The 13,048-nt window shown below is 44.8% G+C and overlaps 1 protein-coding gene across 2 annotated transcripts in view; it reads left to right on the top strand.

Annotated features, from left to right (window-relative positions):
* Nucleotides 1-13,048, top strand: part of NBEA (neurobeachin) — a 433,179-nt gene that overhangs the window by 52,406 nt on the left and 367,725 nt on the right. For both annotated transcript variants that reach the window (XM_056858518.1, XM_056858519.1), the window contains exons 7-10: nt 1,574-1,693; nt 2,357-2,503; nt 6,404-6,601; nt 7,294-7,427. In XM_056858518.1, the coding sequence (XP_056714496.1) occupies nt 1,574-1,693; nt 2,357-2,503; nt 6,404-6,601; nt 7,294-7,427 (599 nt within the window). The remainder of the gene's footprint in view (nt 1-1,573; nt 1,694-2,356; nt 2,504-6,403; nt 6,602-7,293; nt 7,428-13,048) is intronic.

The raw sequence follows: 13,048 nt of genomic DNA on the forward strand, positions 1-13,048 counted from the left end.
AAAGAACTATGCATGGTGCGCTGTGGACATATCAACCGAGTTTAACCGTTTTTTTCACGGAGTGGCAGCTCAGTTTCACTGTCACTTGTGTAGCATTATTTGCTAGTTAATTCATATCTTAATTTTTATTTAGACTTTATAATCTCACCCCCCATGTACAAATCAATAATACATACATATACTCTCTCACAATTACTATGGATAACCACCTGAAACACATTAATTACAATTTGAAGCTGCCAAGCTTGCCCAATAGTGTATTGGGAATGTCAGTCATTGTTGGTAATTTTATAAAACAGAAAATGTTTCATTTAAGAAAAGATTTCCACATCACAGCTCCGATTTATAATGCAGAAAATATTGCTATAATATCCTTGAATTTATGCTGAGGAAGTTATTTTTAAAATTCATTTAAATACTTTCTGTCAGGATTTAATTACTTCAGTTCCCCTTCAGTTCCTGAATTGTCTATAGGTGTTTAACTTTAATCTTAGCAGATAGGAGAATATAGGTATCAATATCTGGCATTTATGCCATTGTAAAGAGAAATGATAGCCAACACTAGAATTCATAATACTACCCATGGTGTCAAGTCTGTTGTATGCCTGTTTTTGCTGTTCAGTGACATTTCCTGTCTTCAGAGGAATGTGGGTAAAAAGTTGTTAAAGGTGGTCTGTAAATAGGATTAACATTCCATTGCTTTTAGGATTATATTTTAAAATGCCAAGGGTAGGTAGAATATAAAGCCTATAATGGGGTCTGAAATGTTATTTTTCCTCCATTCCACAAAGGGTATAATAGTGTTCCTTCCAAAGAACCTGGGGTGGAGGTGCGGTGTGTGTACAAAATACTTGAAGAGAGACTTCTTCTTGAAGAAAATAATTTTGCAGTATGGAGTATAAATAAGCAACTCATTGAATGCAGTGACTGCTTTAATGCTGTCTTAGTGAATGGGTTTGATTATTGCACCAAATATTTGGAACATGCATAGTGACTACTACTCTGTGATTAGGGGCCGTGTAGAAGTTTTATAATGTTGCAGTTTGGATGATCTGGTAGAAGATACACACAAATCTACAATCATGTAGTACATCCCGTAGTTGCTAGCTTTACTGTCCAAGCAAACTCTTAGCTGTCTCTTAGCCTGAATTTCAGTGCTGGCACTAGACCCTGGATGTGGTTGCTACTTTTGAATACCATCATACCATGCCAGATCCAGGACTGTCTCTGAAATATTCTTCACTTTCAAAATGTGTTTGCCATTTCTCATCAGGGGCTTTTGGGTCAATGTTTGTATCAGAATTTTTTTAAGACATTAGGATGTCAAATTCAAGTTTATCCAGCATTGTGGGTTGCTTGTTTGATGTATTTCCCACATTCAATTTTCTACAGTAGTTTGAGTGGCAGTCCAGCATAACTGGAATCTTTTTGTTTATTACAAGGCAGTTTCAACGAAGCTTGCTTTTTCAACAAAACAAACAGCATTCTACTTAATTTGAATTATGTATTGTGTCTTTTTAGAAGTTCTAACAACTTCCTAGTAATGATATATTTTCCCCCTCTTTTTTTTTAGTGGTACATGATTAGCATTGTACACATCTACAATCGCTGGAGAAACAGTGAAATTCGCTGTTACGTTAATGGTCAGCTAGTATCCTATGGTGACATGGCTTGGCACGTGAACACAAACGATGTATGTTTATTATTATCATTATTATTTTTCCTGAATGCATGCAGAGTTAATTCATCAATATATTCCTTTTCAGAAATTTATGAGGGAGCTGGTCTAGGGAGAAAGGGCATCTCTGAGATGGTAGCATTCTTGTTCTTCAGAGCATTTCCTAAAATGCAAGAGTTCTGTAAGGAGTGTACCATTTCAGTGCATAAAGGGAAATCTTGCACTGCAACTGTTCCCTACAATTTCTTTCTGTTATTTTGTGCTTCTTAATAGTGTCAAAGTGGAAATCTTTTTGCTTATTACAAAGTTTCAGTGGGAACCTAATTTGCAGTCTTGGTTAGATTTGTTTGTAATTATATACTATATGGCACAACTTTAAATTTCTTACATTTTTATATGTATTTGACTGTATCTGCTTTATACTGTAAAGAGACCAGGTTGATTTTGGGTAAAGAATGAACCAGCTTGTCCATTCTTAAACCTGCGTGTGAGGCATAAATTGCAGCCAGCCATAAAGATTCATAGTTTATTTACAGAAGAACAATGTGTTTTTCTGAGAAAAATCAGAAAATTTTGCATGTCTTAACAGCCTCTATCCTGCTTGCCTTTTGTGTATATTTAATTAAATTTTATCAGTGCAGTGCATTGAATTTTACTTTCCCCCCCCCAAAAATACAGAGCTACGATAAATGTTTTCTGGGATCGTCTGAAACTGCTGATGCAAATAGAGTGTTTTGTGGTCAACTTGGAGCAGTCTATGTATTCACTGAGGCTCTCAACCCAGCACAGATTTTTGCAATACATCAGTTAGGACCTGGATACAAGGTAGTAGTGCTGATTTTTTTTGTAAAAAAAGTTTAATCAATATACAGTGCAGTAAAATTATATAAATAATGTTTTGATGTTTAAATTCCTCTGAATTGCACTTAAATTATGCTTTATCCGGTCTTCATGTATACATATTAGTATACTGCTACTACTGATACCTAAATTTTGTACCAAGTTAAACAATATAGATCTCCACTAAGGAAAATTAGCTGAATATTGATGAAAAACTATTATCCATTGTGAGGTAGAAATAGAAAAATACCAATGATGTCAAAGAACATGTATCCTTGTACCCATAAAAATCTTGGAAGGCAGTTTCTGGAGAAGCCTGAGAGGAGCAAGTGAATTTGTCTGCAGTATTTATATTCTGCCTTTCCATTGGCATGCTGTTGCTGGGTTAGAACAAATCGGTCACTATTGCTGAGTTAGAACAAATCGGTGCAAGATCATGAAATGTGTATGAACTACTATAATGAAAAATTATTGATAGTAATTGGGTAGCTGAATTTTGCCCACCTTTCTGACACTGACGTTTTATGGCTAGTACAGCAGCAAGGACATCTTAATATGACACTTACTTAAGTTAGAAACGCATTTATATAGTGAACTCTAATATACTTAACATTCCTGGATATATTGGCTTGTATCCCGTGAACCGCCAGTGGAAAGTGCTGGTGGACCAGGATATTCCCCTGCCCTCCCTTTCCTCTGGAGTGTGAAAGTTGGGTGGCTGTAGTAGGAAGGGGGAAGGAAACAAAAAGATCACCTTTTCTGCTCCTTCATAAGCACAGCTCCTTTCACAGAAGAGAAAGAAATGAGCCAAAGGACCCCGGTCTTCCACTGTCAAATGATTAATAACATCCTGTATCTATAAATTGGGTGTTTAATTAGAGGAGATAGAAAACTAAAGATTATATTTTTCTGTTGACCAGAAATCAAATTTGAGTCATAATATGGTTTTGCTAACTTCTAATCATTGAAGACAGGATCCAGTGAACAGTGGAACTTAACTTTGCATGGCTTTGCTCCCTTCCCCCCACAGCCACCCTTCCTGAAACATGCCAAACTTCTGTTGAAACTGAAGAGTGTTAAAATCAAGTTGTACTATGCCATTGGGGTTAAGTATTTCTAAGACTTAAAAAGTAGTAAGTCCAACCACATGTATTCAAGGTTTTGACAGCATAAAATCTCTTTGGTTTGCCTGATTCCAGGCAAAGATTTTTTAAAATATCTGCATTGCTATCTGCATTTCTACATTCTGTTAGAAAATGGAGCATCTAAAATACATTAACCAAAAGATACATTAACCAAAAGATAGTGTTAGACTCTTCAAGAATGGATGGTATTATTATAAACCGCAAAGTTAATATAATTTAATGTTTTTGATGTATGGTTATAAAATTTTCTGGGGTTTGGAATGCACATTTCAGTAACTTGAAAACATAAAATAAATATCACATACGTATCACATCTACACATTTACAGCTGAACATAGGATTTTTTTTTCAAATTTGCAGAGACTTGTAGAAGGCAAGTAAAATTAGAGCCTGGTTCCTAAAACTAACACTAGTGAGCAGGATTTTTAAAAAGTATTCTAGTAGAATGTTAAAATAAACCTCTAATCCCTAGACAAATGACAAAATAGGAATACTTAGGTAGATTTGTGAAATACATCAGAGCTGGCCTCTCCACTGATGTGATTATGGAAGCTCACTTGCGTATGTATGAACTCCATGTGTGCTTGGAACTTCCTTGTGAACATACATTACATTGGAAAGGCAGATGCCACATATTCTTATATGACCATTTGTCATTCTTGCTTCTCTTGTCATTCTTGCTTCTCTTGCATTGAACACAATGACATTTCCCAGAAGTCATCATAGAATGGAAGAGAGTTGTGCAAGTGCAGTGATTGTTGGATTACATCCTAAAAACAAAGAAGTCCACCAAGTGCCACAGAAAAATAAAAACAGCAACAAGCTAGGAATAGGCGGTATCTTACCATCTGTGTGCACATGGAAAATGGCCAAGTTCCTCTCCATTGCTGTATTTCTTTTCAGCTCCTAGAAGGAACATTCCTAGTGTTGATTGCCTAGGGTGCCAGAAGGCATGGTCACCAAGGAGTGCCAAAAGAGGCTTGCCAGTGGCAGGCTGCAGCCCTGAGTGGCATGCCCCAGGTTCATGAAATGATAGTTGGAGGGTTTGGAGCCAGCTGCTGGGGGCCTTCTTACCTCACTTACCTTTCCCCACTTACCTTCCTCCACTCCATCCCTCCAAGGAGGAAGGGAAGAAGAACATTCGACTGCCAGCTCCTCCTCTGAAACTGGGCTCCATGCCCACTTGGTTTGCGGGGTGTTGGCAGATGATGTGCTGCCCACCTGGGACTGTGTGTGTCTGGGCTGCATTGCCTGCCCTAATCACTTGACCAACTCCCCCTATCCCTACAAAGGAGGGGGAGAAGAGGATCAAGCAACCACCAGCTCCACCACCAGGCTCCTCACCTAATCATCTCTCAGGGCAGTGGTGGCTCCTTGCCTGCCTGGGTCTGTGTCTAACCATGCTAGCTGTGCGAGGACGAGGGAGGGGGTGGCTAGCAGGTGGCTTAGGGTACCAGAAGCCCTTGGGCTAGCCTTGGAGATTCCAAATCTATGCAGAGGAACCATTGTGAAGATTAAAATTGGACTGAGAAGGGACAAGGGGATGTGATTGTCCTTTACCTCAGTGGAGTTGCTCTTGCAGAAGAGAATAAAGGAGCAATTTCAGCTTCTTTTCTTTTCATCACTCCATCCTCTCAATGTGTGAAGCTGTTCCCCTGCATGGATTCTGCGACTCCAGGAATGACATTTCTGAGCATCAGAAAGAGCTGCAGCAATACGATATGGGTAAACTATACTTTGATACAAGCAGCGGTAGAATACTGCCCAACATGTAGTAAATAAATACTTAGGATATATGTGTATTATTTTGCATTGTAGTCATGTATGTTCCTTGATTATTAAAAGTACCATATATACTCGTGTATAAGCCGACCCGCGTATAAGCCGAGGTGCCTAATTTCACCCCAAAAATGGGGAAAAATTAGGCACCCGCGTATAAGCCGAGGGTCGGCTTATACAACCCTCGGGTCGCCCTCCCGCCCAGCCTCCCGGGCCCTCCAGACCCACCCCTGGAAGGGGAGGGGGAAGAGCCCCTGAACCCCCTACTTACTGGGAGAGGCGACGATCAGCTGGCGGCGGCGGGGCCCCCCCCGGCGCGCAGGAGGCCGCGCAGGACGCTCTTGGCCCGGGGAAAGTGTGCTGGAGGCGGCGGTGCCCCCCCGGCTCGCAGGCCACTCCTGGCCCAGGGAAGCACGCTGGAGACGACGACGGCACCCCCAGGCGCGCAGGCCGCTCCTGCAGGCCGCTCCTGGCCCGGGGAAGCGCGCTAGAGGCGGAGGCGGCGCCCCCCCGGCGCGCAGGCTGCTCCTGGGCCGGGGAAGCGTGCTGGAGGCGGCGCCCCCCCCCGGTGCACAGGCCGCTCCTGCAGGCCGCTCCTGGGCGAGGGAAGCGCGCTGAAGGCGGAGGCCACCCGGCATGCAGGCCACTCCTGGGCTAGGGGGAAGCGCGCTGGAGGAGGAGGCGGCACCCCCCCCCCGGCGCGCAAGAGGCTGTGCAGGCCGCTCCTGGCCCGGGGGAAGGGGCGCTGGAGGCGGCGGTAAGTTCCCCCCCTCCCTCCACCTACTGTATTGACCCGCGTATAAGCTGAGTTGTGATTTTTCAACCCTTTTTTTGGGCTGAAAAACTCGGCTTATACGCGAGTATATACGGTGTTGCTGTTGCTGTTCCTCCATATAATTTAAGAGCCTCTAAATATAATTTATAAAAATAATCTATTTTGACTGTTGCATTTCTCTTACAGAGTACATTCAAATTTAAATCAGAGAGTGATATTCATCTTGCTGAGCACCACAAACAAGTTCTGTATGATGGAAAACTTGCAAGTAGTATTGCCTTCACATACAATGCTAAGGCTACTGATGCTCAGCTATGCCTTGAGTCCTCACCAAAGGAAAACCCTTCAATTTTTGTACACTCCCCCCACGCTCTTATGCTTCAGGTTTGTATGTATTGATTTATTGTGTTCATGATTTATTAATGGCCCACAAAACCTTAGAAGCTGCCAAGTTTTAACTGAGTGTTTAAAACAATTGTCTTATAAGCTTTTAATTTGTATAGTTGGTTTCTCTTTTGTGCCTATTAATAGAAATGATATCTGTTATGTCTCAAAGTGGTTGTTTCAGAGGCTGGACAGCTGTCTTATGAGCTCTAGCTTTAGAATTTTTGCGTTGATCAGGAGATTGAAGTAGATGGCCTGCAAGATCTTTGCCAGCAGCATGAGTCTATCTGTTTTAAATAACTAGTTTAAATGAATACATAGGATGTATTTACGCAGTTAGCAGTGATTTTAGGGACGTTGATGTAATGGTTATCTTATTTGATTATTTTTAATAGCACGAGTGAAGTGTATACATTCACTGAACAAAAGGCACACAATTCAGCCACAGTTAACTACTTCCAATCCCCATTACTTTCACTGGAAAGAAGTTAAGCACAAGCTTAAAGCTTACATTTCTCCCACTGAAATAAGTGCAATTCGCAAGTGCTTACCTGTGATTAGATCATGACTGATATTTTTTAATAACTTTGCCTACAGTTGAACTGATACATCCATTAAAACACAAATAGTAGTACTGTTGTTGCCATGAACACTAACTATAAACTGAACCACATTTTCTTGTCTTACTGTAGGATGTGAAAGCTATTGTGACACATTCGATCCATAGTGCAATTCATTCAATAGGAGGGATCCAAGTTCTTTTCCCTCTCTTTGCCCAATTAGACAATCGACAACTGAATGACAGTCAAGTGGAAACAACTGTCTGGTAAGTTTATTTTCATACAATTTATGAGCAAAGCAAACTCTTGTGGTATAGTGAGTTTGGATTGGGTGCCACATATTAGCTCACGGGATCTTTCCTTCCTTAGGGGGACCTTTGGGAATGGCATGAGATGCGGCAGGTGGGAACATGGAATCTCTGAAAACTATTTGCTTGCTCTTGTGCAAGTCCCTGCTCTGTTTCTACAAGGGTGGGCAGTGGTACCTGATAGTTCTCCTTTCCCACTATAGCTTCCCTTAGGGCCCCACTGGTCCCCAAGGACAGCTATTCATGCATGCATGGATAGGGCTGGAGAAACAAGGGAGTTGACAGATCTTCCTTCCACAAGTAGATGTCTGCTATCAGTAGTCTGTATTCAGTCTAATGAACATGTTAATATCCCTCTCTTCACTGTTGCTGTATTCTTTTCCCTTCCTACTTCTTTCTCTAATGTCATTTTATTGGGATTTGTGAAGAGGAAGCAAAGTATGCAGCCATTTAAAATCTTGGAAGTGATACTTGAACTTGGGAGGCCAAATAGAAAAAGTGCAATAGTTGTGTTTAGTTGTTGAGACGTATTGGTGTATGTTTGCTTTGGACACTTAAAACACTTAAAATGTCAAAACCTTATTTTGTTTGGGAAAATGGTCTTTAATTTTGAGTATTACTGCGTGGTACGCTGGAAGAGATTTGCTGTGCTCCTCTGAACAGTTTGGTACATAGTCATAGCAGTGCATGAGTGGATGAGGTTCTTAAAGAGTAGTTAATGAGTACTGATAATGGGAGGAAAGGCCTTCTCTAATCATACCTGTAAGCTCTTGACCCAAAGAACCAGAAATCACCACAGAGACAGTTAGAATCCAAGCAGATGGCTTTTACTGGTCAAATAGGCAATACAGTGCATAGAGGATAAGATGACAGCTATGAGGGTCTTGCTCGTTAGTTGGCAATATAAAGCTTGAAAACGGCGGGAGATTACAGAGCACACAAAGCATAAACAGAGCACACTTTCCCAGGGGCAGCGTTCCCAGGCTTTGGTATGTGGAGCCGTCCTTGAAGTCTGGACGGTTTAGCAAAGGAACAGAGGCAACAGAGAAACCAAGATAACAGCCTGACATCCTTCTCCCCTTAAGGCCCCCTCCCATCCTGCAAGGGGGCTGGTCTGTCTGGGTAGGCAATGTGAAAGGCGTTGACGAGCTTGGGGGCGGAGACATCTCGTGCGCGAACCCACTCGTCATAGGCAGGGGGGAAGTGTTTCCAGCGAACTAGGTATTGTAAGACTCCATGGTGAATACGGGAGTCTAGGACTTTGGAGACCTCGAAATGTTCTTCCCCCCCCCCCACCATTATGGGCTGTTCAGGAGGCAGTTCTGGATGCCATTGCGGAGAAGCAATATGGGGTTTCAGGAGGCTGATGTGGAAAATGGGGTGCACACGCCTTAAGGTTTTGGGGAGAGATAGTTCCACCGTGACAGGATTTATGATGCGAGTGATGGGAAACGGGCCAATGTACTTAGCGTTGAGCTTATGGCACGGGCGGGTGGAACGCAGGTTTTTGGTGGATAGGTATACCAGGTTACCTACTTGTAGGTCCCCACTGGGGGACCGATGCTTATCGGCTTGTGCTTTGTATATGCGCTTGGCTCGGGCAAGGTTGCTAATTAGCCAGGGCCATGTGGTGCGGAGGGTGTGTGCCCAAGAGGCAATGTCGGCATCCCCCTCCCCCTCCACATCCTCCACAGGGGGAATAGGACCGAAGTCCTGTCCATATATTGCATAAAACGGGCTGAAACCAGTGGACTGATGTACAGCATTATTGTAAGCATATTCTGCAAAAGGTAACAGTTCTACCCAGTTATCTTGGTGGTAATTGACATAACAGCGCAAATAACATTCAAGTACAGCATTAACACGTTCGGTCTGGCCATCCGTTTGGGGATGGTATGCACTAGACAATCCCTGCTCCACCCCCACCAATTTGAGAAAAGCTTTCCAAAACTTTGCAACAAAGCTACTGCCGCGGTCGCAGATTATTTTGCGCGGAAACGAATGTAGTCTAAAGACATGTGACACGAAGAGGCGGGCCAATTTCTGAGCGGAGGGGATCCCCGCACATGGAACCAAATGTATTTGCTTAGAAAATAAGTCAGTGATAACCCATAGTACAGTTTTTCCCCCGCTGAGAGGGAGATCTGTCATAAAATCCATAGCAATCACTTCCCAGGGTTTGGAGGGTATTTCAAGCGGTTGCAGTAGTCCTGGGGGCTTGCCTTGAGATCGTTTGACTGTGGCGCAAATAGGACAGCTGCGAATAAAAGAGTCAATATCAGAACGCATTCCCCCCCACCAAAACTGTCTGCGCAATAGGTGAAGGGTCTTTAGGAACCCAAAGTGCCCTGCGGTCTTCATTCCATGGGCCAAGTGTAAGACATTTTTTCGGAGCGCTTTGGGTACATACAATTTCGAGTCTTTGTACCAAGAGCCCCCTTGTTCAATTACACCAGGAGGCAGGGTTTGATCAGAATGTTCCATAAGGCAGTGTTCCCGCAGGGACTTTAAGAAAGAATCGGAGACGGGAACCCCCCCCCCCTCGTTCAAAGTGGTAGTAGGAGCAGGTAGGGGGGCTGGTGAGGGGGAAACGCTTACGTGTTGCGGTGCGCAGACTGCAGGTGGCTGGGCGGCTGGTTGGGTTGGAGGAGCCGGAGCCGGAGTCATCGGGGTGTTCCGTTGAGCAGGCAGCAGGGCAGCCGGCAGGGTTGGAGGAGTTTGTCCGCTGGTGACCGTGTGCCGTCGCTGGGGCAGCGTTTGGGATCGGGTTTGTACAGCCAATACGGGTAGGGCTTCTCTTTGTGCGGGCGTAAATAAAGAGTCTGTTGGCCGATCGAGTTTTGCCGGATATTGAGGCAATCGGGAGAGAGCATCCGCGAGAACGTTTTGTTTTCCTGGGACATGCTTCAGGACAAAACGAAACTGAGCAAAGAATTCCGCCCAACGTTGTTGTTTTGCGGATAATTTATGGGTTCCTGTGAGGGCGGCCAGATTCTTGTGATCGGTCCAAACTTCGAAGGGGACTTTGGACCCTTCAAGGAATTGTCGCCATAGAGTAAGAGCATGGTGAACAGCTGAGGCTTCTTTCTCCCAAATAGGCCAGTTCAATTGGGAGTGCGCAAACTTTTTAGAGAAATAAGCGCAAGGATGAAGGAGACCGTTTGGTCCTTTTTGCAGCAGGGCCCCCCCCCATAGCTACGTCGGAGGCATCGACTTGAACAATGAACATTCGATTAGGGTCTGGGTGCCGTAGCACCGGTTCCGATGTGAAAAGGCGTTTGAGAGCCACAAAGGCGGTTTGGCATTGATCAGTCCACAGTATTTTAGCGGAGGGCAATGTGGCAGAGTTTTCTTTGCCTTTGGTTTTTAGAAGGTCGGTGATGGGCAGTGCTATTTGGGCGAAGTTTGGAATAAATCCGCGGTAGAAATTAGCAAAGCCCAGGAATTGTTGTACTTGCTTGCGGTTGGAGGGAGGTGCCCATTCGAGGACAGAACGGACCTTGGCCGGGTCCATGCTAAGGCCGTGGTGGGAGATTATGTATCCCAAGAAAGTTATTTTGCTCTGGTGAAATTCGCATTTAGCCAGCTTTGCGGTTGGTGGTTGCGTAGGCGGCGTAGAACTTCTCGGACCAATGTGACATGCTCGTCCATGGTTTTTGAATAAATGAGAATGTCGTCTAAATAAACCACTACTCCGCGGTATAGTAAATCATGAAGGATTTCATTGATAAGTTTCATTTCATTGATGAAGACCCCCGGGGCCCCTTTTAATCCGAAGGGCATCACAAGGAATTCAAACATTCCAAAGCAGCTAGAGAAGGCAGTGAGGGGTTCGTCCCCCTCTCGGATGCGGACGCGGTAGTAGGCTTCTACTAGGTCCAATTTAGAAAAAATACGTCCCTCTTGTAGTTGTCCCAAGATATCCGAAATTAGTGGTATAGGATAGGCGTTGGTTTGAGTAACTGCATTGAGTTTTCGGAAGTCAATGCAGAGGCGTAGGTCGCCCTCCTTTTTTCGGACAAAAAACGCGGGGGCTGAGTTGGGAGCATTCGATGGGCGAATGAATCCTCTGGCAAGGTTTTTGTCCAAAAAGTCCCGAAGCACAGTGCGCTCGGAAGGGCTCATTGGGTAGATTTTACTTTTGGTTAATGTGCAGTCCTTCACCACTTCAATTGCACAGTCAGTAGCCCGGTGAGGGGGTAAGGCATCACATTCTTTAATGTTAAAGACATCTGCAAAGTCCTGGTATATTTCAGGGAGGGCTGGTGTTGATGGAACCTCGGAGAGTAATGCCGAAGCGGGTGGAGACAGCACCGCAACTTGCTGTCGGTGCTGATCGCATTTAGGGTTGTCAAAGGAGATTGTGTTCGTGTCCCAATCGATACTGGGACAATGACCTTTAATCCAGTTAATTCCCAGGACCACTTCGAATCGAATAGGGGCTATGGTAAAGTCGATTTGTTCCCAGTGGGAGCCAATTCCCATCGCCACCCCTATAGTGCGATGATCAACTGGACCCCCTTTGAAATGGCTCCCATCCATTTGGGCAAATTGGACGGGGGCTGGTAAAGCCTCGGACTTGACTTTGAGTGCTGCAAATGTGGCTGCGCTTATGAGAGTGCGACTGCAACCAGAGTCAATAAGTGCTTTAACGGGTAGTTGGAGACCACCTTCGTGATGTTGTAGAATTGCGTCTACATAAACGGTGGTTTCTACTTCCTTTACTTTGGTGGGAGCTGTCGGTTTAGCAGGAGAATCTGCAGAGGTCTGTGGAGACGCTCCACTCACCACAGACCGGAGCCGTTTTTTGACAAATCAAGGGGAGATTCCAAGTTTAAAGCCGGAGAAGTCCATGGGTTCTCTTCGTCCGAAGAGGGAAAGTTGTCCCCCAATGGGGCACTTGTAATCCGGGACCCGGCTGGGTCAGTTGATGCAGACAGAACGGATGAGTCTCCAGCGTGAAGTGCAGAGGGTGTGGGTCTTCCCGGCGCTGCGCTGCGGGTGGCCGCGGTGCCTCTGCGTTGCGGTCGTCCCCTAGCTCGAGTTGCCGTGCTGGGACGAAAGGGTTCAGGGCGGTATGGGCAGACCGCTGCAAAGTGGCCCTGTTCCCCACAAATGAGGCAGGCACCCCTTTGAAATCGGGTTTCGCGATCCTGGGGCGGACGCGTCGGCTTCCGTGTAGCGGGGGGTGGTGCCTTGGGCTGGGGCTTTTGGACGCTTTTCTCCTTGTGTTTTTGGCGGACAAGGGAAATAAAGTTTAGCCTTGGACTTGCCACTCAGATGCACATTTCCCCCATCCAGATTCTCAAAACTGCATTGGGGGGGGGGTTATTGTCCATTTGTGTATGGGAGGTTTAGCCTTGGACTTGCCACTGAGATGCACAATTCCCCCATCCAGATTCTTAAAACTGCATGGGGGGGTTGTTGTCTATTTGTGAATGGGAGGTTTAGCCTTGGACTTGCCACTCAGATGTACATTTCCCCCATCCAGAGTCTCAAAACTGCATGGGGGGGGGGGTTGTTGTCTATTTGTGAATGGGAGGTTTAGCCTTAGACTTGCCACTCAGATGCACATTTCC

This window comes from Euleptes europaea, chromosome 12, assembly GCF_029931775.1.
Source record: "Euleptes europaea isolate rEulEur1 chromosome 12, rEulEur1.hap1, whole genome shotgun sequence".
In the NCBI taxonomy this organism is placed as follows: Eukaryota; Metazoa; Chordata; class Lepidosauria; order Squamata; family Sphaerodactylidae; genus Euleptes; species Euleptes europaea.